The sequence below is a fragment of the Kogia breviceps genome, chromosome 8, assembly GCF_026419965.1.
Source record: "Kogia breviceps isolate mKogBre1 chromosome 8, mKogBre1 haplotype 1, whole genome shotgun sequence".
NCBI lineage: Eukaryota > Metazoa > Chordata > Mammalia > Artiodactyla > Physeteridae > Kogia > Kogia breviceps.
The window spans coordinates 59,312,791-59,337,362 of record NC_081317.1 but is presented as its reverse complement, the minus strand read 5'-3'; the positions used below and the strand labels follow the sequence as shown (position 1 = coordinate 59,337,362).

Sequence of the window (24,572 nt, the reverse complement as noted above, 5' to 3'; positions counted from 1 at the left end):
ATAGAAACCCAATTTTTTAAAGTCCAGGAAGCATGCAGCTGGTTAATGTTAACCAAAGACCTTGACAGGAACATGTAAACTATATTGAATGTCATGCTTGGGGCCTATCTGCCAGCAATATTGTAGAGTTGTTTCATTAAAAATGAATACTGTACACTGAATATGGGATAACTTTCTGCAGCCTTCATCGTTTCACACGATACATAGAGTTTGAATCTAGGTAAAGAACACATGTCCTGGTGTCACACCGCTGAAGATGTCCCTGTGCAATCTCTTTTGTTGAGTCCTTATGAAGCTACAAGTCACAAATCCAAGATTCTGCTCCCTGAGGACACGTTATGTGAGACATAGCACGGTTTTGTCATTTTCTGCCTATCCTGAATGCTCTGTGAAACAACCTTAAATACCATCACGTAACAATCACAAAAACTTTTGCTAAAGGCCGTATATACTAATAAAAAGACAGTGGTGCTTCCGACATTCTGAAATGCTCTGAAAACCAACTTTTCCAATACTAAATACAACAAAATAACCTTCATAAAATATAACTTTTCTCCATTTACACTTTTTTAAAGGATTAGTATCCTATGCTTTTCAAGCACAGGAATCTGTGAAATAACTCCTAACATGGACAGATTTTTTTTTTTTTAATACATAACTTAAGAGCCTGGAGAGTTTTAACTCAAGTCCAGTCTCCAAACAAGGAATATTCTTGTTTACTTTAAAAATGGAAACAACATATAGTTCCATTATAATTGTTAAAAAGTTAGCTTTACAAACATGGGAATTTTAATTTAAAAAAAAATTCTTAACAAAACTATACAGTGTACAAATTACTGTCTACAAGGTAGGCGGTTCATGAAGAAGACCTTTCGCTCTTCTTGCTACTCGCAGCTTCACAGATTCATTCACATATTTTTTTTTAATGGAGCTGCCCACCCGAACATTACCCCATAACTATATTGCTATAATTAAGATTTTTGCCATGTCTTTATGTACAGTCTCCTTCACTGCCTTTTTCTTTTTTCTCCTTAGACAAGCCTCAAACGCTCATGTCACTCCAGAGGAAACACTTCAGAGGCACTCTGAGGGGTGGGCTGCAAAGCAACGCAGGGAAAGCTGAACAGTGCCGCGGAGCCGGGGCTGGAGACGCCACCCCCTACTGATGCCCTTGGGTGACCTTCACCATCCTGTAGCTCTGCAGTTCTGGGGAGGGGAGGGGCGTGCAAGACCTGCAAGAGGGGGGGCCCTTAGTCACAAGATACTTCCTGGTAAAAAGAGGAGGAGGCCGAAATGGATTTGAGATTATATAGAGAGTAGTATCTTTTTAAGAGTTTTATCTCAAAAGGAAAGGAGAAAAAAATGATTAAAAAAAAAAAAAAAGCAACACTTGAACTAGGCCTTTGTATTCAAGAGGCAGGCAGGAATACCCACAGTGTGTAACTTATTTAGTTAGAGCTGCTCATTTACTGGCAAAAAAAAAAAAAAAAAAAGAGCCACTCTGCTCTTAAAAAAATACTGCGTGTCCTGTGAGGTTGATTTGTTCACCTACTAGGTTGAAGAGACATGAAGAGCTTGGCTGAGATGATCTGTTTTCCACCAGGGCAAGTCATCACAGAAATGACTGGACTTCCTTTTGAACTTGCGCTCCTGCTGTGCTTTTCAGCATTGGGGCTATCAAACTGAATGGGCTAATCTAACACAATTCTCAGGCCCATAAGCATTGTTCTAAAGTATTCATTATTAAATGATATGCTGTGAGAACAATAGACAGTTTATTTTATTAGGCCATGGCCTGGGGGAAGGGGGTCCGGGGCTCTTCAGGGCAGCCCACCATGTGTCACTAATTCTAAAAGATTTTCCCCCTAGTAATGAATTCCCTCAATGGGACTGGGGGTGGGGCAGTGGGGCAGAGTAAAGTAGAACCAGCCTCCATTCACCCTCTAGCCCTTCCGGGGAAATTAAATCCAATATATACTTGAGGTACCATCCCCTAAAAAAAAATCCCATCAGCATCTAATGGGCTTAATTCATCCACAGGAAAATTCATTTCTAAAAATTCTTTATTTCCCTTCTACTCTGGTTCTCCGTTTAAAAAGGGCAGGTAAAATGAAAACTTAACAAGACTTACTATGTTTGTTCCTTAAAAATTGAACTTTGATTTTAATCTAGAAATCCGAATACATTTAATAATAGCCCTCTGTTCAATCTCCTGGATATTAAAAAAAAATTTCCAAGCGCACTACCATCCATTTGAAGTAGTGAGTCACAGGTAAATCACAGACTAACATTCACGAAATGAAGAAATGGGAAAGGAAAGTGGTGGGGAAAGGATGCGGGAGCACCCCCTCCAGCAGGATGGCATATTTTAGAGGAGAAAGTATGCTCAGGTGTTAAAGCCCCGAAGTTGAAACATCTGCTAGATGTACTTTTCAACGACTATCTTTGCTAACTATGAGACAGGCTCACTCTCCACTGTGGATCCGGAACTTTCAAGAAAAACGACCCCCCCCACAAAAAAAAAAAAAAAAAAAAAGATAAGACCGTTTGTTTTAAGCCAAGTCTGCCTCCAGGTGAATTGGTTGTGTTTGCTTGCTCTTACTCTGTTGCTATGAAAAGCAGAAAGGAGTTCCACTTGCACCCCAGGTGGGGAGTTTGAGAGGGAAACCTGTGAAGTTGAAGTTTCTCACAGTAGGCAGAACAGTCGCTGTGCAGCCCAGGCCCATCTCAGGGTGCACTGCTTCACAGCTACACTGTAAAGTGTTAAAAATCCTCCCACCCACCCCAGAATATATATATATATGTATATTAAAAAAAATCCCCTGTCCATCTCTCAGTACACAAAAGGACCTCATCACACTGCAAAAATAGCAGTACCCACTTTGGTCAATTAAAACAAACAAACAAAAAAAAAGCATACATTATTTTTTTTTAAATCTGTGTACTTACCTATAATAACCAATACAGCTAAAAGCACTACCTACATAGGCAAAACTTGGTATTGCATAATTCGTATAAATTTGAAATCCCTCCCCCCCAAATATTAATTGGAAGATGAAAAACATGAAAGGTTAATAGAAAAAACACCAAAATACTGAAAATATTGCTGGTCGATTACAATTTTTAAGCGGCAACTATACACAGCCATGATATGCTTTATAAATGTGAGATAAAGGTATAACTGTCTAAAAAATCCATGATGTCACACATTTTTCTTCGTCTGGAGTACAAAATATTTTGTCATAAAAATGGTAAAGATTTAAAATGATAATAAATGCAGCAAAACAAGTGTAGTGATGTCACTTTTTTGTGTTTTTTTGTGTTTTTTTGTTTTTTGTTTTTTAGATTTCAAGGCAAGGCACGTAATGTGGACATTATATCTTCGTGCAAATTAGGATTACTGGAAAGAGTATTTTTAATTAAAATTTTAAGAGACATAGAGGCAAAAATGTGTCTGCCCATGCACACCACAGATCTGTCAATACAAGAAATTTGTTGAACAAGGCTAATGTCTGAAAGCACCATGCAAGTATTCAGCACCCTGATGACATTTGTTTTCTCAAGAGTGCATTTTTATATCCTACACCCTGGCGTTCCCAGTTTGTAAACTGTAAGCTTTACCCTTGTGACATGGATTTGCCTGCCTCTTTGTCTCTAGAATGCAGATTTTATAGAACCTTTTGTACACCCTATGGGTTCTTGATGCAACCAGTAATTTTAAATAAATAAATTCTACCTCCAAGGAGGCTGCAGCTAAACCAACATAAGTGCTGTGTTTTCATTAATCTTTTTTTTCCTCAAGCACAATGATTTGTCTTGATGTAATGCCTTTTTACTGCCCTCAAAAACTGAGGGGAAAATAAATTCGTTCAAAATTATTTTAAATTCTTTTTAATCCCCTCAATTTAGAGTCCAAGGGCTGAAGGACTTATAATCATGATTCCCCTTTAGATATAAATTTATAAATTGCACTTGCCTCTGTTAAGTGTTTCTTTTGTGGGGAAACTATTATATTAATTTTTACTGTTGCATGCAGAGATAACACTTCACCTACATAGAGGCATTTCTTCCATAGAGCCTTTGTGTTCAAACTGTTTTTTTTTTTCCTTTTTTCTTTTTCTTTTTTTTTCTTTTTTTCTTTTTTTTTTCTTTTTTTAAGATTTCAAACTGGGTTACACACTGGAAAAGGCTGGGTTAAGGGCCAAAATTTAATAAATCTGTACTGATAACTAAAGGCTACAGAGATTTCATATATATATTTTTTAACTTTTAGAAATCAGAGTGCTTATAAAATGGCTGGCTCATGGCTCTGTCACCCAGCACTTCTGATGCCGCCTCCTAGCCTTCGTTGGTGAGATAACCAGGAATAGTGATTCCATGCGTAAACAACAAGAATACTAAACCAATAAAACTAGCTTATCATGCAAATATTAAGGCATCTAGAAAGTCAGTTAAAATATATTGTCATAGAGACAGAACATCTATTTCCCAGCGGACTTCATGTAACAAAGGCTACTTTGCAGGGGCTGCGATCTACCATCAGTGAAATATCATCGACCCTTTTTATGTCATTACAGTTTCAACCTTAAGGGAATTAGTGATTGTAAGTGCTGCGATTGCTGGTCTATTATCTTCTTTCTTCAGTTTCTTTCCTTTCTCCCTTTTTGTTTGTTTTGTTTTGTCCAGTCTTCTCTTTTCCTTTTTTTTTTTTTAAATTTCTTAAACTAGTGTTGTATTTCATTTTTCCCTCAGTTGCTTGTTTCTGCTTGAAGGAAAGGTTCTCCGATTATGTTCAAACCGTAATTTTGGACATTTGCCGGTAGGATGGGTGTCCTATTTGATACTTGGAAAGGAACCAAGCTAGCCCAGGTACCAGGACTGTTGGCAGGAGAGGGGCAGCAGGAGGGAGGGAAGAGAAAAAGAAAAAATACAATGTTACTCTATAACAATATTAGAAATATAAATTCCATAGGCATCAAAAATTACTACAATAACTTTTTTTCCAAATTGCTGTTTAATATGAGATACATGTGCTAAATTATAAACATTATATGTATATAAGCTACATGGTCTATTTCTTTCACAGATGGTAAGACTAATTGTCAAAAAAACTCAAGTAAGACTCATCCATAGTTATTTAACTCTGATTGAGGATACTCTTCCTAAAATACTTGGTCTACTTTGATGTAAACATAATATGATTTTTTGTCAAAAAAAAAGAGAAAGAAAAGAGCAAATCTACAACAGTGCCAACATACTTTGCAAGCAATATTCTGATCTTGTTTTAATTCACCAACAATTGTGATATATTTCAATTTTTCACTTCCCTATCGGTTGAATAAAATTGAAAGCCATGATGAAAGAGACTTTTTTTTCCCTTCACAACAAGTGAAAATACATTTTTCGGAAGGCCAATGCATAATGTGTAGTTGGAAGCTGACACCAGAAGCCAGGGCAACCCCTGTCCCTCCGCATCAGTCATTTCTCCCCATCCCAGATGCTCTGAGTTTGGGAGTCTGGAGAGCAGCCTGGGAGAAGCCCCACAGGAAGGGAGTAAGCAGAGGAGAGGCTTGCCCGTCTCCAACCAACTCTAATTTCACCGATGTTGTATTTGGGGCTGTATAAAACAAAAACAGTTCAAAAAACAGTTCTCTAATTGCTACTGGCATAATCTCTCATTAAACCAGTAACATACAGAGGAAAATAACATGACACCTACATGTCACAAAACAACCCCATAACATACATTCTGGGTATACCTAATTAGATGCATTGTTTGTTTCAACATTCAACTAGGAACTAATGTCAGCTAAATAACAGCTGCATAAATAATCATGAACCAAGAAAACATCCAACTGACAATTCCATACCCAGTTTTGTCATCGTCTGGCATGGAAACACAACTTCAATGTTTTAAATTTAATTTATCCTTTAAATTTAATTTATATCCTTTTCTTTACTTTTGGAGCCATGAGGTGAGATGGATTCTACTATGGTAGCTATCAAGCTAGACACCCTCATTTTTTCATATTTAAATTCCAAAGGTACAAAAACCTTTATGGAATATTACCTTGAAGGAACAATTTTCCTACCTACTCCCTCCACCCCCACAAAAGAAAAAGCTTGGATTAAAAAAAAAAAAAGAACTTGATATGTAACTTTTTACTCTCATGACACTTTTTAACAAATAAAGAGGCTTATTATTACATGTCTAGGTACATATTTCTGAGTTAATATTTTAACAGAAAACTATTCACAATGACCTTTTATACTCAAGGGATTTTGTTGAGTAGAGTATGAGATCCATAATAACAAAGTCCATTTCTCTTTCTGTTCTCCATCTAATACAGTACCTGGTACATGGTAGGTGCTCAGTAAATTTTTGGATTAACAGGCAAATCAATTAAATATTCCAAATCACACCCAACTATATGTTTTAAAAGTGTTGCTCATAATCACATAATTTCACAAGTACATTGCAATTTGGCCCCCTATAATAAGAAAATAGGCATCTCTGAACTTAAAATTAGAGATGCTTAGCATTAACAAAAATTAACTATGCAGGAAAAATCATATAATACTTGAAACAAAAAATTCAAAGAAAAAGATATGTCATTATAGGATAAAAAATCATAATTCTATAGAACAAAAAGTTGTTATTGAAACCTTTTCTAAGAGACTTAACTGTTTTCACATATTTCTCTCTTCCCACACACATCTTCAACAATTAGTTCTGCATTTTGCACCACTGATTGGGAAAAGTGTTACATGATGCATCATGAAACATCTTCCCTCCACTGTCCTACTGCACTTGATTACATAGTACTACTATAGCACTACCTCATATCATAATTATCTGTATCTATGATTATCTTACTTACTGAAAGGTAAGACCTCTAAAGAAAATGACCTTATCTTATCAATCCTTATTGCTGGCCATAGCTGATGCTAATTATTTCTCAAGAAATAAATGACAAAAATGGATCTCTATTATTTTTAACCTAAATCAGGAAGCATGTATGGAAAACAAAAAGACTAGCTCAAATTGATAATCCTTGACAGTAAAAGAAAATGTCAACAACAAGTAAATAACTTTGCAAAATTAACGAGTCCCAAATTAAATGAGCTCTAGGAAGTCATTTAGAAACTGCGTATTTTAGGAAAATAAAGTGTATTTTAATGCTTGAAAATAGATGTGACTCCTTAAATGGAGAAGCCTACTGATTAATGGCAGAAAAGACAGGAATTCAGGGTTTATTTTGCAATAGCTTTCTTACTCAGTTCTTTAGAAGAGACATGTATTGTTAGTCTATGGAAAATCCTTGATAATAATACATAGATGCTAGTGACGAACAGGACTCTTGCTGCAGAAGAGCTAACAAATTCAATTTAGATGTTTATTTAAACCTTTCAAACCTCCCACGCTACATTATGACCACGTCAAAATTGCAGTGTGTGATATATTTGTCAATACTGTTTATGAACCTTTGGGGGGAAATAAATCTCAGACATTAACACTATGCAGACCCCATATATGAGTTTACAAGTCTCTTATTGCCAATTTGGGGGTTAAATACAGAACTGTAAGGTACAGACATTTTTTAGAGCTTTTTGGTAGTCCCATTGAAAAAAATCTAGTAAAACTAATTCAAAGATTATGATAACAGTGCAAAGAAAAATGTTTAACCAAACAAAATAACTTAGATCATTTAATTTTTAAAAGACAATGCCTCAAATCTCATAGTTTTTCAGGTAAAAATTTAATAGTGCTTTTGACATATCAACTCTCTCTACATAAGTCAATGTCAATGATTGCCAGTATGGATAAAATAAACACACTTTCGTATTTATGTACATATACAACTAGTTACATGTAAAATGCATAATCATTTTAACTTCTAATAGAATGAAAATTATATGGATAACCTTATGTTCAATCCAATAATCTGTGTCTCTGTCTATTAAGAGATGAGAGTCTCTCAATTGAAAGATTTGAAAATATTCAAAGTCAAATTAAGCTACTTCAGCAATATATCTTCAAGCACTCATTTACTTGGTCTTCAGTAATTTCCATTGCCAAATCACCTTTTTTTTTTTTAGGCAAACAGAAGATGAGCATGACTGAAAGTTGAAAGCACATCTTTAAAAAATATATACCTGCCATACTAGTAGAAAGAGAAAAGAATACAAGTACTTCATGGAAAATCAGGCACACAAAAAAAAGCCCCAAATATTTTGACACTACTTTAACACAAAGCAGAATTCACCCTAGTGACTTCTACTCTATGTACTCTCTAAGTATATAATGAGATATTTCATTAAAAATAAAATAAATAAAAGTTAAATACAAATTACAGAAAAAATTAATATATCTGATATCATGGATCATATTTTCATATGATTCTGATCAAATGTATGATGTGGCTGCCCCCCCACACCAAAGGAAAGAAGCAAACAAACAAATTACTTTGACCTTAAGATGCATTAATGGTAGGTGATGGTACGGCTTCATTTTATACTGATCAGACTATCTCAGAAGCATTGTGTTTTTTCTAGGCATCGCTCTTCAATAGAAACAAACTCTGTGGCATTTCTTTGGTGTAGAAACTCACCAAATCATGTCATTTGAGGAACATTAAGCGGAAACAGGGAAGACATGATAGTTGAGTTGAAAAGAAACATAGACTTGTTCCATATGGTTCAGGTAGACAGAATTAGCGTAAAGGCAGAAACTTCCAGAAGATACAATGCTGAGGGCCTACTATGAACAAGGTACTATCTTGGGTGTTTTACATATGCTATGTCACTTAATTTTCTCAATGAACTCTTGAAATTGCCATCATTATCCCCTTTTCACAAATGAGAAAGTTGAGGCTTAAACTCGAGAGTTACCCACCTAGATCTCAGATATGAATCAGTTCGGATTCCCATGGCCATTTAACTACTATACTACTTCCCTGGGAAGTTAGACATTTGGTGGTACACGGGCCTCTCACTGTTGAGGCCTCTCCCGCTGCGGAGCACAGGCTCCGGACGCGCAGGCTCAGCGGCCATGGCTCACGGGCCCAGCCGCTCCGCGGCATGTGGGATCTTCCCGGACCGGGGCACGAACCCGCGTCCCCTGCATCGGCAGGCGGACTCTCAACCACTGCGCCACCAGGGAAGCCCTCAAAAGAACTTTTGAACAGAGGTTTCTGAAGGCAAAATGTATTTGCTTCAGGAGACAAGAATTTCCCATGCCGCACACAGCTGGCTAGTGCTGCACCAGACTTGTGCACAGAATATGTGATCGGTCTGGGTGATCTAGTAAAATTGAAATTTGATATATCTATCTCCTTTGAAAACAAATCTAGTTGAGAGTGACGTTATGGTGAGGATTAAAGAGGAAGAAGATACCTTCTTCTTTTTAAAAATGATACACTATTTATATATTTCTTATCCGGGACAAATTGGATAAAATGGCTAGTCTCTGCATCTACAGGGAGTAAAGAGACTCTGTACCTTTCAAAGAAAGAAAGTGAGAAAACTCCTCTGGACAAGTCAACATTTGACTTGGTTGTGCTTTATAAAAATTATGTATTCTGTGACTGTGTACTCTAGACCAAAAAGCGTTGGGTCCTTAGCTTTTAACTTGGTACCCACGCAAGAACCATGGCGTACCAAATAAACGTATATGGAGTCATAAGTTTAGTAAAGAACCAAAGTCAAAGGCTTCCTTCAACTATTCGTCCTGAAATAAAAGCTAATTGAAGAAGGGCAAAATTCATTTATTACTAGTCTGTGTGCATCTGATAATGGGTTGGGCAACCCATTTGTCAAACATTTTATGAAATGTCAAAGTATCCAGTGTACTAATACTTTTCAGGGGAATAATCATATCACCCATTCAGATTTTACATACTGATTTAATCATAAGACTAGCATATTTGCTTTAAAGATAGTAAGTACTCTTTTAAGAAGCTTAAAAAAATATTATGGGAATGAAGCACCAAGAATTGTATATATTCATACATACCTCAACTGTACCAGTAGCCACATTACTTATAGATAGCAATAAAAATAAGCAATGGCCCAGAAAGCATGGGAAATAAATAAAATAAATACCTTAATTTAAAAGCAGGATTTGCCCTTAATTCCACTGCACCTGTTTCAAATACCCCCAAGAAGGAAAGTTTATTATTTCCTTGGCTAAACATTTCTAATTTTGTTACTATAATATTAACACACAGGTATTAGTATCTCTCCCAAAATGCACAATTTTCCCTATTAATAGCTAAAATCTGCCTGCAAAAACCAATCAAGGGCAGGCTAATTAAGTATTAAGTTAGAAATCATGCTGTCCTGGATGTGTGCATTTGGACTGGCAGTTTATTTCAATATAACACAAATGCCGCAGACTGTGTCTTACGAAAAAATGCTCCATCAGACCAGGGGAAGGAATATATGGGTAGTATTTAAGTACCCATATATTTAGGAATTATTACATAAATTATTATATATAAAGAATATATCTAAGAATTCATTAATGTATTAGAACAAAGAAAATGGTACTTATTAAATATACTAGTTGCTAGCACTTACCTAGTGTGTGCATTTGCCAGGCACTGATCTACGTGCTAGACCCACTTTAAAGCTTTCAATCCTTAGGAGAAAAGTACCATTATTATTCTGACTTTACAGATGAGGAAACTGAAGCTAGGAAGTTGTGTCTTGCTCAACGCAGTGTGGTTCTAAAACCTACATTCTTACCCACTACACTTCACCTAATCTCCCTCTTCTGTGAAACACACTACTTATAGTACTAAGCAAGAATTCATATTATCCTTGAATTATACAAGAGATTCTGTGAAGTGAGGTCCAAATCATTTAGGCACACTGAAATTCCCAAAGAATATAACTTTTGAGTCTAAATTTCAACACAAATACCTGTATTTTATTTATCCAATTCCAGATTCTTTTCAGCTGAAGGCAATATTTACCTTTTAGGATGTACATACAGATGTGGCTGTATGTCAGTAACTTGCTTATTGCGTGCGTTCCACTTCTGATGCAGCTAGACTAGAAGTGAAAGTGCTTTACACAGGTCTTGGGTTTCTTCAATTTATTTCCCCCATTTTTAAGTATCATTATTGCCATCGGAATGATCCTATTTGCATGCAAGATGATTTCTAATGATTATTACTATTTGTAATAATCTGTATTGGAAAGCTCCCTGGCCGGCTCTTACCTAACTGCAAAGTACTCTTGTGGGCTCTCTGAGAAACACCAAATATCATAAACTGCAGGTGTCTCAATGGAATTATTCTAACTGCAACAGCACTTCATAGTAATGAAAGAGAAACATATCTGTTTCTTAACTAAGTAGGTAAATAGCCTGCTTTATTGCTACTCCTTGGGGACCAACGATTTTGAAAATAACATATCAAATCGGTAGGCCATCAAAGCTCACTAATTTATATTCAGTTTTTTCAGGTGGGTTTTGTTATCAGGGCATGCTGGATTGCGTGTTAACTTTACTATGTGTGAGTACTAGCATTTCCTAAATAAAATAATGGCATATGCCAGTGAAATATGTCATCCAATGAAAAGCACAGGGCGAGAAGAGCCCTTATGTATGGGGCCACTGCAGCTAAATACCTAATGTGTACATTATAATGTCTGTACTCGTTTAGTAAACAGCCCTTACAAAATCCTAGAAGACCCTTCAACAAGGCAATCTATATACTTGAAAGTAATAAAAACTTATTTCCTTAAAGTGTTTACTTTAGACATAAGTAGGAAAAATACTCTTCCCCTAAACAGGCCAAATTTTAAAAAAACCTAAAAACTATGTTCCATGTTTTTCATGTTTTAGAACTGAAAATGGAAGATAGAGATTTATTACGAAGATGACTAATTGTAAATAAATTACAGTACACAGATGCATATGAATCTAACAAGCTATGTAGCTGTGGGAGGTTTTAGCCAATTAAAAATATAGAATTATGAGGCTCAAAGTGGTGATTTGATCTCCTCCCACAGACTGCACCACAGCGGAGAATCCTACATGTAGATGTCCATCCTCTTTCTCTAGTCTGTATTCCTTTCTATCCCCAGGCTCCTTTTCAGCGCTATTGTTACAAGCGCTACAGCTCCCCTTATTAGCATATGTGAGTCTTCAACAGCAGACAAAATTCCCTACAAAAATAGTGCTTCCAAATAGTGCCTTTCACTAGAGAAAATCACCCAAGGCATACCAAATTAAATAGAAATGTAAGTTTTATACAAAAGCAAAATGTGATTCTTTCCCAAATGATTTTCATTGAAAAGCAAAAATCAGTGTTATTTGCACAATTTCACCTCTAAAGGACAGAACTTTTTTGTATCAGAATTCCTAAGCATAAAATCAAAAATGATTAAGGAACCGAACATGTTTTTACGTTATGCCTGCTACTCTGTTCAAATGTGCAAAAAAACCTTCCTTCTCATAAAACAAAAATTAACAAAGGCGAGAATAATTGTAACTGTCTGCAATTTCTGAATATTCAAAATTTGTGTTCTTCAATTTCTTGAACATTTTCTCCCTTTGTAATCTGTTATTACGTTTATTATCATGTTTACTCATTCATATGCTTTGTTATCTCAGTAAATATGACTGAAAATTCACTATATACCTCCTAACAGCACTAGCAAACATGAGAATCAAAAAAGTAAGTTACTAAAGGGTGCGTTGGCTACTGACAGAGCTGATTTCTCAGGGACCTAATACATATGTAAATATGGTACTTTCCATGAAACATCTTCAAATAAAGTAGGTGTTTAATATACTTCTTTCATTGCAAAGGGTTAATCAGCAAGGTTTACATTTGGGAATTTTCGGCATCATGCTCCTCCTTCTCCCGCAGTACAGCCAAAAATCATCTGACAGGAAACGTAAGATTAAGTTTGTCCTACCTAAGCGAACAAAGAGTGCTCTGAACAGGCCACTGGTTTACTGCAGAGCGGGAACTTTTCTAATCCTGCTGGAATCTGCAGTGCTGCTCAGAAAATATCGCGGAAAAAGTTGTTTTCTTTCCTCTAACATCTTGTCTCTGGGTCATCCCATTTTGGTCACACTGCAGACCCTGCTGCTTCTCCCATAAAGGTTAACTTAAAGCTCCAAACATAATCATGTGGAAAATGGACATTATTGATTCCTATGGTCCATTGTTCCCCTATCCTAAATCCCTGAAGTTCAAGTTCAATCTGGAATTACATCATGTCTGGTTTCTCCTGGTTACCAGACGGCTTGAGACGTGACCACGGCTACAGAAAAAACAAACAGCCTTCTTCACGCTTCGGCTCCCCTATCGATTCAAACGTAAACTTTTTTTCTTTCTCTCAAGTATGCTTCAAGTATGGAGCATGGTTAATTTAGAGATTAAGCTCCAAATTAGATTATCTAATGGCATCTTAATGGATTGCTGACCCATTTCCTGTGGGATGGCAGCATGCAAGTCTGGCTGGAATACAATTAATTTCTTAGGAAGTCTTCTGAAGAGTTTCCTAGATAAAAAGGAAACGCTGTGTTGTGCAAATCTTTCTTTACAAACGGAGAAAGTTAGGCAAAACTGCAACAAATCCCAATGTATTTTTCAACAACCAGATTACAGATACTGCGTGTGTGTAAACACCAGATCAAGATCATTTTTAAGAATGATCACATTTAAATTTTTGATTTCATAACAGGTGCAAATAATTTTTATGAAAATGGAGAAGTAATTCTTTTAAATAGAATATCCAAGTACAAAGAACGACACTAGTTAGCAGCCCTGGTTCCCAAACAATGGTCATGTGCAATTTTGGCTTTTGCAACTCCCCTCCTTGAACGGGATTCTTCCATTCATCTACCTTATCAGCATTTCTATCATAGTCCCAGAGTGGTTCTAGGGGCCCAGAATGGTGTGTAAAAAGTTGAACATTTTGAACACACTTTAGAGCCGACAGCTGAAAAGGAAATTCAGCACTCTGAGAATAAAGCTCCCCCCAGGAACTCCAGGAACAACCCAGCTGTTGTACTGTAGTTATGTGTCAAGATAACAAACTGAAAGCAGGAAATGCTAACCTAGTGAATCCGCAGGGATGGTCTAGGTATAAGGTTGAAATACAAGTTAACTATTAGCATTACGTAAAGCCCTTTCATTACATATTACCCTTATCTTACATGTGCCACATGTATACACACACATATGCACATGAGTATATGCATGTACACACATACACCATTATGCATACACAGTACACATATACATATATTTACATACAAACATAGTTTGCACCACAATATTGAAAATTATTTTGTTTAAATATTCATTCTTGAGTCGTTGAGGACATATATTTTACAAAGAAAATTTTATGGACAAAGCAGTGAAAATGGTACATGGTTGAGGACAGGGTTATGCAAACAGGCTTAGATGTATGAAATGAACACTATTACTCCTTCCTTTTTTGCCCTCCTCCTCCTGACCAACCAGATCCAAATAATCTTTACTGGCTGCTAAATTTCTCCTGGGAAATCAAGCAACTCTCTAGAATTGCAGTAATAAACGACAATTTCTTACAAAAACATGTGTAAAGTAACTACAGAATGAAGTATTCAACTCATAGAAAGGAACTGCTAACACATGTAACATGGAAAATAGCTGATAAAAGTCTCTTCGGTGCCATTCAATTATGGCATCAGCAGAAACACAAAAATCCCTCCAATTATTTCAGTAAAATCTTCATTTATTCATTATTTCAGAGGCTGAGCAAATGGTTTGTGTAAACATATCCTTCAGTAACACACACATGTTTATTTTAGCCATCTGAAGGCTGCTGCTATGTTTATAGAAGCCATCAGACACATACAGCCACTCACTTGTGGCTTTGCCTTTTCTTGAAAGAGGTGAAGAGGGAGAAGAGGGAATGAAACAATAAATCCAGTTTCTCTTTTGCATAAAGCACTACCTCCAACGTTTTTAAATAACTTCTGTTTATGTTATTCTTGGATTGTCCTTTGGCTTTCTTGTTCATTCAATTATATTGCTCTTTCATATTTGCTAGTACAAGCTATGTTCTGGCTATAGTTTCAAGAAAGAAAGCCAGTTAGGGAGTTAACTGCTGTATTTGTTTATACCCACATAACTCACATATGTAACAGTGTAATTTGTCCACATCAGAGGACAAAGCACAGACACAACAGTACCCTTATGAACAACATAAGCAACTCATCATCACCTATTACCCGGCTAAGAGCTGAGCCCCTCCAGCCTCAAGCAGAAGTAAGCCCTCCACCAAGGGATTTCACTCTGGGTTGACTGCAGTACCTGACCTTTGGGTTAGAAAAAAATTCACATTTTCAAGACGCAAGCAACACACACACACACAAACGGCTCACCAAATTCTAAGGTCAAAACAATAGAACACCGTCAGGGTTGCAACTTAATAAGTCTGTGAAAACTTTCCAACGGAGTCAGCTTTGGTTCCTAAGAGAATGTTTATACATTGGGGGTGGGGGACGCGTGGAGAGGGAGGAGGATGGAGGAAGTCTTCCAGTTTTGATTATACTCACGCAGCTCCCTCGGCACTGCCATTTTCAGCCCTGAAGAAGGAGCTGCTTTGACATGGAAACACCTCTACAGAAGGATGGGCACAAAGCAGAAAACGGGGCGACCATGGACAAGCGGTTATACGAAGAAGGTAACTGCAGCAAACAACAATCAAAACAGGGCAAAACCAAAACACCTTCTTTGCTTTGTCCTTTGCTACTACAAAGTCTCCGGGGATTGCCTTTTGTTCAAAACAAAAAGCAACAACCACAACAAAAATAACCTGATATTTTCTTTATTCCATTAGGACAGAGGCAAATGATTTAATTCTCTGGTTGAATAGACATTTCTCATGTATTTTTAATTTACTCAGATCATTCTAAAGTTGTAGCAGTGCTCTGAAGATTTTAGATGTCTGTTATCTGCCTTAAAAGTAGTAGTGTTACAGACATTTGTGATTTCTTTTTTCAGTATCTTTTCTAGGAAAAAAAAAAACTATTGAGTTTCATAAATAACTAAAAGACACACATTATAAACCATGAATAAATTATGAATATGTTATGCCACAGACATGACCTATTTTATGATCAAATATGGAGTCCACTGGTGCCTATTTTTGATAAGTATAAAAAAGCAAAGCAAATTCCTGTCACATTTGAGCACATTTACTCTGAACTGTATGATACTTGGATTTTAAGAATGGTGAGGGTCTGTATCAGTCACAGTGTCTCTGGGACTGCCCACCACAGAGATTCAATAAATACCTGTTGAATGTATGAACATGATGCCTGCCGTTATCAATTATGTGCCCTCTGAATCATGATAAAACGGGAAGAAACAAACCAAAAGCTACCTTTGTCAAGCTTTTTGAAGCACTAAGGCCATTCTACATATCATGATCTGCTAATCCAAAAAAATTATTTTTGAGAGAGAAAATAAAAGAAATCTTTACATGAATTCCAATTTTTTTTTCTGATTATGACCTGAAACTGATGACCACACCACTTTTTCACCAAGAAGATGATTTGTAAGATGAACAATGCACTCCTAAGAACTGATATTAGTCGTCATATTAATTCACTCCAATACCTGTGTTCTGTGGTGATTCACTGTCCACTCACCTTTTCCTTTGGGGGATAACAATTCTTTAGTTGAAACATCACTACGAACTAGGTACAGTTATAGTGTAAGTCTTCAATAATTTACATCCTTATTTCGCTTCAATGTACTTTAGCAATACTACCCAATTTTAGATAAGTAAATGTCAATCAGTAATCCACAGATTTGGAAGTTCACACAGCTATAGCCACATTTAAAAACACAAGTTCTTTCCATCTGACTTGCAATTTTTTCTAAATATGTTAAAGCTTGTATGTAGAAATGGGCCATTTAGCCAACCAACAGAGCATGGAATATAAGGATAAATAAAATTAGATCCAAACATTGTGTTATCAAGTCGAATCAAATTAAATTTTAAAATACTTACTAATAAAGACTATTTAAATAGTTTATCTTCTTTCATTGAGTTTATCTTCTTTTTTGTAAGTATATATTGTATTTTTTCCAAATGGAGGAATAATATAAGCTTCATGGAAAAAATCAAAATAGGTAAAAATGTACACATTTTAAAGAGGATGTTATACTAATCTTTAAAAAGAGGAAAAGTCATATGGTATTCATTTCAGGTAGTGAATTAATAAAAAGTCAACAAGCTTTTAAAACAAAATCCAACTAATTTTCTTAATTTTTACCTGAGAAAAAAGTGGGCATTTCATTAATTTCATTCTTTGAAACTCTACTCTTCAGCAGCTTCTACGAAGCATATGGAGATGGGCAGCACTTTTACAACTGATACCCAAGTATGTACTTTTAACACAGGGATGCTTAGTAAAGAGAGGATGACAATCATAACACAGTTGGAAAATTATGTTGGCTCTACTTTTGTTGAACTCCTTATGGGATTACCTCACTCTCTTCTGTGAATTTTTATCTCATTACATAAGATTATACCATGAATTTTAATCATTTAATTTGCCAATTTGACACAGTTTCTTCTATATTGAAATAATCCATAAGAAGCTGAATTAGCACTACTTACTTTCTAAAACCAGTACATGCGACAATATCAAAACTAGTTTCGAAAATGAAGTTTTAGAATGAGCTTCTCAGCCAACCAAATAAAGTCAACTCTCAGTGATTCACATCAATGTATAAACAGAAGTTAAAACTTTACTTAAACAAAATTCGTTCTCTAGCTATTGATTCCAACAATCCCCCCACTCCAAAATTCATGAGTGTTGCTAATAACAGTTAAATTGACTAATCTGAAATTTTTCTTTTAGTTAGCTTTTTCCCTCGAAGAGGGGAGTAAATGAATAGTAAAATGGCTTAAAGTTAATAGTAAAGAAAAAGAACTGAAATGAGAAGAATCTATAATGTGAAAACCCCACGCTTTTTCCTCAGACAGCTGAAAAAAAATCTTCCCTAAAACTGTGATTTCATTTTTCAGGTCCTAAAATCTAAGTGTCAAATCCCCTCCTCCCCACCTCCCCCCAGTATTATAAATCGTTTACAACATTTGACAGCACTTAGGAATTCCAGTCACCAATTAGCATATGCTCTAATCTCCAATTAATTTGAAGTTGCATCTAAATGAGAAATAAAGGGAGAGGGTAGGGAGAGAAGGATGATATAGCCAAAACAACTAAAATTTTAACATATATATACTTTCTGTAAAGCTAGTTAGAAACAAACACTATAGCTCATGTAATTTTAGGTGTAAGTGTAGGGTTGGAAATAATTAAAATGTTACCTTTGCCAAGTAATTCCCAATGTATCCTCACTGGTACTGGGGTATAAATGCCTGCCGTTTTGATTCATGGTCCAGTCACAAATCCTCAGCTGTCAATTGAAACCTAGCAGTCAGATATGGATCGAGCAGTACTACAGTTTTTAGTATTTAAATGAACACATGCAAACTAGTACTGTACATGGCATTAACCTTACTTTCCCAAGAGGCAACTTAAAAAAAAAAAAAAAAAGAACAAAAGAAAACCTTACTCTGAAAAGCAAAATTCCTAGACTGTTTTTCAGAAAAAGCTATTGCAATATGCTTCTCTATTAATTAAAGCATACAAGAGAAATGAGTGCTTAGAACATAACAATTAGACATTAATTAGAGTACAAAATGTGCTGAAATAAAAGCAAACGTTAATGTTCAATAGAGAGATATATTTTAGAAAAAAAATTTAAAAAGCTTTTTAAAATATGTAACATACCAAATAATCTGCACTGAGTAAAATAATCAATAACTTTTAAGCATGCAGTTTGCAAAACACAGAAGACATGCAGTTTAGAGGAGAAGGGTCCCACCTTATAAACATCCTCCCTAACTTATGTTTAGAAGCATCAAGGGATTCAGTTTTAGATGTTTACTAATTTTGTTTCATTCAAAGTGGCTTTTCTTTTTTTCAGAAGGAGTTGATAAGAGTTTCTACTTTTATTTTAAACTCAGAGTAATGGCATTGGAAATACTTTACCACATCTGAATAGAGTGAGGAATGCGCTGAATACAAGCTGAAACGAATTCTTCCCAGATCTCCAAATCATCAGCTCTGCCCTTCAGAGGTTGTTCCAGTAACCCTATCCAGCTCTGTTTGGTTAAGAGCTGCCCTACAGTGCTAGCAGATTTATTGAAAAGATATATTGCTTATTTTTATCCTTAAGAAAGTAAACTTATCTGGCTTTGGGGGGAAAAAACACACTAGAAAATCATGGTTTTTAATCTGTAGAGAGCTATGCTGTAAATTAACTGAATCTTGCATTGAAAAGATGACTTATTCAAAGCAGTCCACTAAACCTTGTTTGCTGCTTTTCAGTAAGAATTTCTAGAAGATGATGATTGGAGCCAAAGTCCCTTTAAACTCATGATAAGTTATTTTAATCCTTTCTGATAACGTTATGGCTAAAAAAAAATTGGCTATTAAGAATCTTTTCCTTTTAGACTCTAGTTTCTATGCACTCTAGGTAATAGTGATTCTGGAGTTTCAGAATATTTGGTTTTGCTCATTTTTCTACAGATCTATGAGGCTCCAAAAACACCACCTAAAATTCCCCAAACAAGTATTTTAATTATACTGATATTTCAGGTAAAAGTAATTTTATAAATTAAAGAACTGAAAATTAATTAATCAATCAATTAATTAACTAATTAAAAAGCTGAAAAAATTCCCTTAATGTAAACAGATATACAGATTGAAAGATATGTAGATTTTGCTTAGAATATGTCATAAATAAGCCATAAATCAGTAAATAAATTAAATTAGAATGAAAAATATTCTTAAAATGGACCTTAATGCTTGCATAAAGGAGAAAATTTTATGGCAAGATTTTTAAAGTGCTCAAAATGGAGCATCTAATCAGAAATGCAATGTGATGGGGCAATTTGAAAACATTTCTTCAGTAACAGTAGTCAGTTGTCTCCTTCAAAGTATATTCTTTTCAAGCAATACTAGGAAAACAATCTAAAAACAGTTCAAGTAGCTTGGCTTCCTATAAAGATTACCTTAAGGACCACTCATCGATTCTGCTCTAGTCCTAGTTTTGAGTCAAGTAAACATTCTGAAGAAGGGAGGCATAGAGCAGAGCTCTAGGCAGAGCACATGTTAATTCTGCTAATAGTTAATTTCAGGTTAGTTTCTATGAGCCTCTCAGGTTATATTGGAGAAATTTTCATAAAGAGAAGCTATTTTCACAAAGCCAGGTGACCTAAATATCACTCACTGATTGGCTTGTTGTCTCCCAAACAACTGGGGACACTATTATCTCCTTGGAAGAATGCATATGTAAATCAGTTAGTTTTCTGTTGTTCATGTTGCTAATTTTTTGTTTGTTTCTTTGTTAATCATCCCTCCAAAATGTCAAGTGGGCTGTCTTTGGCAACACTTAAAATCAACATACTTTTGGACTTTTCTTTCCTAACAGTAGTCTCAAATGGATGAAACCTGACTACAACTATTCATTTTCAACCATACTTAAGGTATATGTGATCAAAATATCTTCTCCCAAACAGATAATTATGGTTAAATACACAAAAAAATGATCACTGAGTATATTTAATAATCTACATGCCAAAGAAATGGGCAGGATATCAATTAGTATTGAATTAATTTCCTTTCAGTTACTGAAAATATAAAATAAAATTTAAATTTATTTAGCTATTTAGATTGTGGACTGGCATTATCAACATTTCCAAAAGATTCTGAGAAGTACTTATACCTGCTTATATGTTATAACTTACTTAACCAGGTTACTTGACCAAGAGCCTTTGAATTCATAATTAACCTCTTGATTAAGCAAAATTTTAAAGGTGATCGTGTAGACAGGGGAAACAATAAACAATTAAAATAGAAACTGTATATTCACTGAAAATTTCCATGATACTAATTCCTAATAAAATCAATTCCTAAGAATCTTGTTTGAATAAGATAGTCCTGACTCAGCAAATTTTGAACAGATTCTCAGGTGATGAAAGGTTAAGTGTATTTAAGCTTCTTTTGGAACATGTTAAATATTCTTGGTATTAGTATAATTCAGAATTCCTAACCGAAATGGATTTTACTTTAGATTTTAAATGTTTAAAATAATAGGTGATAATCTTATTTAAGTTTAGGGTAGTGATTCCTCAATTTCTGTCCTGTGAGAGAGTAGGTGTTATGTAATTTAGCTATCAATTCTTTTTTTAAATTAAATTTTAAATCTTTAATTTTAAGTGGTACATAAATACATGCCTTTCATTAACATAAAAATTTTCTGCAAAGCTTCAATAACACCCTAGTGATTTTTCCAAGTATTTTTCCTCAAAAAATAGGGAGATACTTTTTCCCCCTATAGTAATCAAGTTTAAAACACCAGGGGCAAAGTAGTTTAGAAATTTAGTTTGTTAAAGTTGTGTATTTGTAGCAACTTGTACATTTGTAACAATACAGACTCTTTGACAGATCTGATCATATGCACATCCTGACAGAAATGCACACATATAAATAATGTTAATTCTTTAATTTATATGCATCCACAAACATGAAATAAGATTGTCTAGAAAATTAGGGTAAATTTTATATTAAAACAATTATGTCCAGATTTCCAAAAGCAAACAGAAGGTGAGGTAAGGAAGTTTAAGATTCTCCTTCGAAAAAGCTATGAGTGAAGGGATGGGGTTGAAAAAATCCAAACTAAGAAAGAAGTGAAGGTAAAGTTTTCACTGCATATGTTCTTAAGATGATGTCCCTAAAATCTCTGGAATGAGAACCTTGTTTTTAGCCGCCCAACTCAATGAGTTTCAGAAAAACTAGCATGGGGACCATCTAGTTTCCCTCAAAAATCTGCCCAAAAGGAAACACCTAAGATCTGGATCATTATCCTTGCCTACACAACACTCAAATATTCATGCAGGTAGAATCAACATTGCCTGTGATTTCAGAATAAGAGTTTGTTTATTCACATGACGGCCCTCCATTGTTATTAACACAGGCTTTTGTTAAATGCCTCACAATTAGCTTTGGGAACAAAAGAAAAGAAGGTAAGAAAATGTTCTACTTTGCTGGACTCAGCAAACAGTACTAACAGTCCCTTATGATGACAACAGTTTTCCACTGAACCAATAAACCATTAAACTGTAAACAGAATAATCAACACAGGTAAATTTATCTTTTTGCTTTTCTTTTTTTGAAGCCTTACAGGGACCCTCAAGGGAATAGATTGAAAGGTGTGTTTTATGTTCTTTTAGGTTTCTTCATTTCTCCAGATAGCCCCCAGAGAAACAGATTTTTGCGGGGTGGAGGTGCTTTTGGGGATGGGGTGATTAAAAAGATATTTTCCTCTTAACTCTTAGATTAATTGATTTTTATTTTATTAATCATCTACCAGAGAGCAAATAAAATGGCCTCTGAATGAAAAGGATGTAGCTTTACTGAACAAACAAAATGGTCAAGATAAAATTGTGATACAGGTGGAGTGTGTAAACATATAAAAATGAAAAAGATATTCAAGGTCATCCTGGTACCTTAAAGTTACATCTAATATCAATTTCTGAAAACCGTGCTTCTTGATATTTAATTTAATAAACACGGTAGGATTAAGTTAAATGGGTATGCATAGTTCATGAACTAAATAAACACTACTGACCATAAATCATAAGAACTAGAGAATGAAAAGTTTTTTTTTTAATTTTTAAATGGAGGCTACTTTCATCTGTAAAATTTAATATTCCAGGGGAACTTGGAGATCATGTAGTTCAACCTCTTCATTTTCCTTTCCAAGATAAGAACAGGACAGAAAGGTTTAAAGGCCTGTCCAAGGTTAGGTTAACATGTCCTGTCATGTCACTAAAACCACACCTCCTGACTCCTAATCCCTGTTTCTCTCCCACGACACAAGTTTGCCTGTCACTATTCTTTTCCTATCCTACTTTTCATGTGCAGCTCAAGAATATATAAGGCTAAAATGTCTATAATTATAACTTTTCATAATTTCCTTTATTTCCCTGATTCTGCTTAGACCTTCTGAAGTTAAAAATTTCAGAAAAGAAAATTGTCTCCCTTGTGATTGCATTGACTGAAATTTAAGGTTACAGTAAACATTTTATTTTTATGTTATCTAGAATAATTTATCTGGATATTAGCCTTTGATACCCAATAAAAGTAAGTGAATGAATGAATGATAAAAGACAGACTTTGGAAGGTTTTTTATTTTTTATTTTAAGAACTAGCCAAAAAGCTAAACATTTGCATAGCCATTATTTTGAGTGAAACTTCCTTTAAATGTGTTTCCTTTCCAGCTAGCGTATGTGAAAGGTGACCTCTTATCCATTTACATACCTACCCAGAAGTCATGTGATAGGGTTTTACGTCAAGCTGTCAATTATGATAACAGACACAATAAGAACAGCCCAAGTGTTGATAGCCTGCTTCCTGACTTTATTGAAAAGTTTGTTGATAGTCTACTTGTGGCTTTTCAATTGCTTGCCTTTAATAAAAGACTACCTTGCCAGTGGTTTTAATGTACCTTTGGCTTTGCCATTTGTCAGGACAAATATTATAAAGGGATTTCAATGAATATCTTAGATAAACAAAAACAAAATCCTATAGAGGCAACGTCTTAAAAAGGCCAATGGGTGTAACAGAAATTTTTAGTGTCATGAAAAGTCCTTTCAAATTCTAGTTTCAAATTTTTATCAAGAAAAGTGTTGCAAACATTTTCATAGAAAGTAGCCCAGTGATTGAAATTGAAATAAGAGCATCACACAATCATGCAAGAGATGTAACATGCGGAAGCCCGGGCACCAGTAAAATCCATGCAACTGTGAGAAGTAATGCAAGGACTTGAGTTGATCAGCCCATTGATTCATTAGCTCTAATAATAAGTAGCATATATAGTCAGGAGATTATAATTTTGAGATTATGAAAATAAGCCTTGTATCTTATAAACTAGAGCTGACTTGACTTTGTTGTCTCAGGGAAGGCAAAAGTGACCTCCCATTTGCTCCATCTCAACCCCAGGGGAAACACCTAAGATCTGGATCATTATCCTTGTCTACACGACACTCAAATAGTAATACTATTTGAATAGTAATCAATAGTAATTGATTTGAATAGTAATCAAATTACTTCAAATAGTAATCTTTTATTTCCAAACAAGAAGCTTCTTAGCTACAAACTTTTTTTCCAACTTGGAATAAGGGTTTTTTACATATGGTGTACTGATGTAAAACAGTAAGGATTTATACTTTTATTATGGCCTTACACTCGAGTATAACGGTGATCAAATTAACTAGATCTTTTTATATTACCAAACTTTCTATGACTACAAAGAAAGAAGCCCTGCAATTTAGCAAATTCATTATGAGGCTGATCAGATATGAAATTGGTGCTAATTCAAGTAAGCTGTCTCATATTTGCCATTTATACTAAAATTGTTAGACTGGATTATACAAAGATTTCTGTATTTTCTAACCAATACCCAATACTC

General features: G+C 35.0%; 1 protein-coding gene across 13 annotated transcripts in view; it reads right to left on the bottom strand.

Moving 5' to 3' along the window:
- Positions 1 to 4,237: 4,237 nt before the first annotated feature.
- NFIB (nuclear factor I B) overlaps positions 4,238 to 24,572 on the bottom strand; it is a 232,978-nt gene continuing 212,643 nt past the window's right edge. For 6 of the 13 annotated variants that reach the window (XM_059071084.2, XM_059071083.2, XM_059071086.2 and 3 more), the window contains exons 11-12: positions 18,361 to 18,449; positions 4,238 to 4,878 (exon numbers count right to left, since the gene is read on the bottom strand). In XM_059071084.2, coding sequence (XP_058927067.1) covers positions 4,749 to 4,878; positions 18,361 to 18,449 — 219 coding nt within the window. In that variant the 3' untranslated portion in view covers positions 4,238 to 4,748. The remainder of the gene's footprint in view (positions 4,879 to 18,360; positions 18,450 to 24,572) is intronic. The other 7 variants (XM_059071087.2, XM_059071085.2, XM_067041489.1 and 4 more) reach the window with 3 other exon arrangements.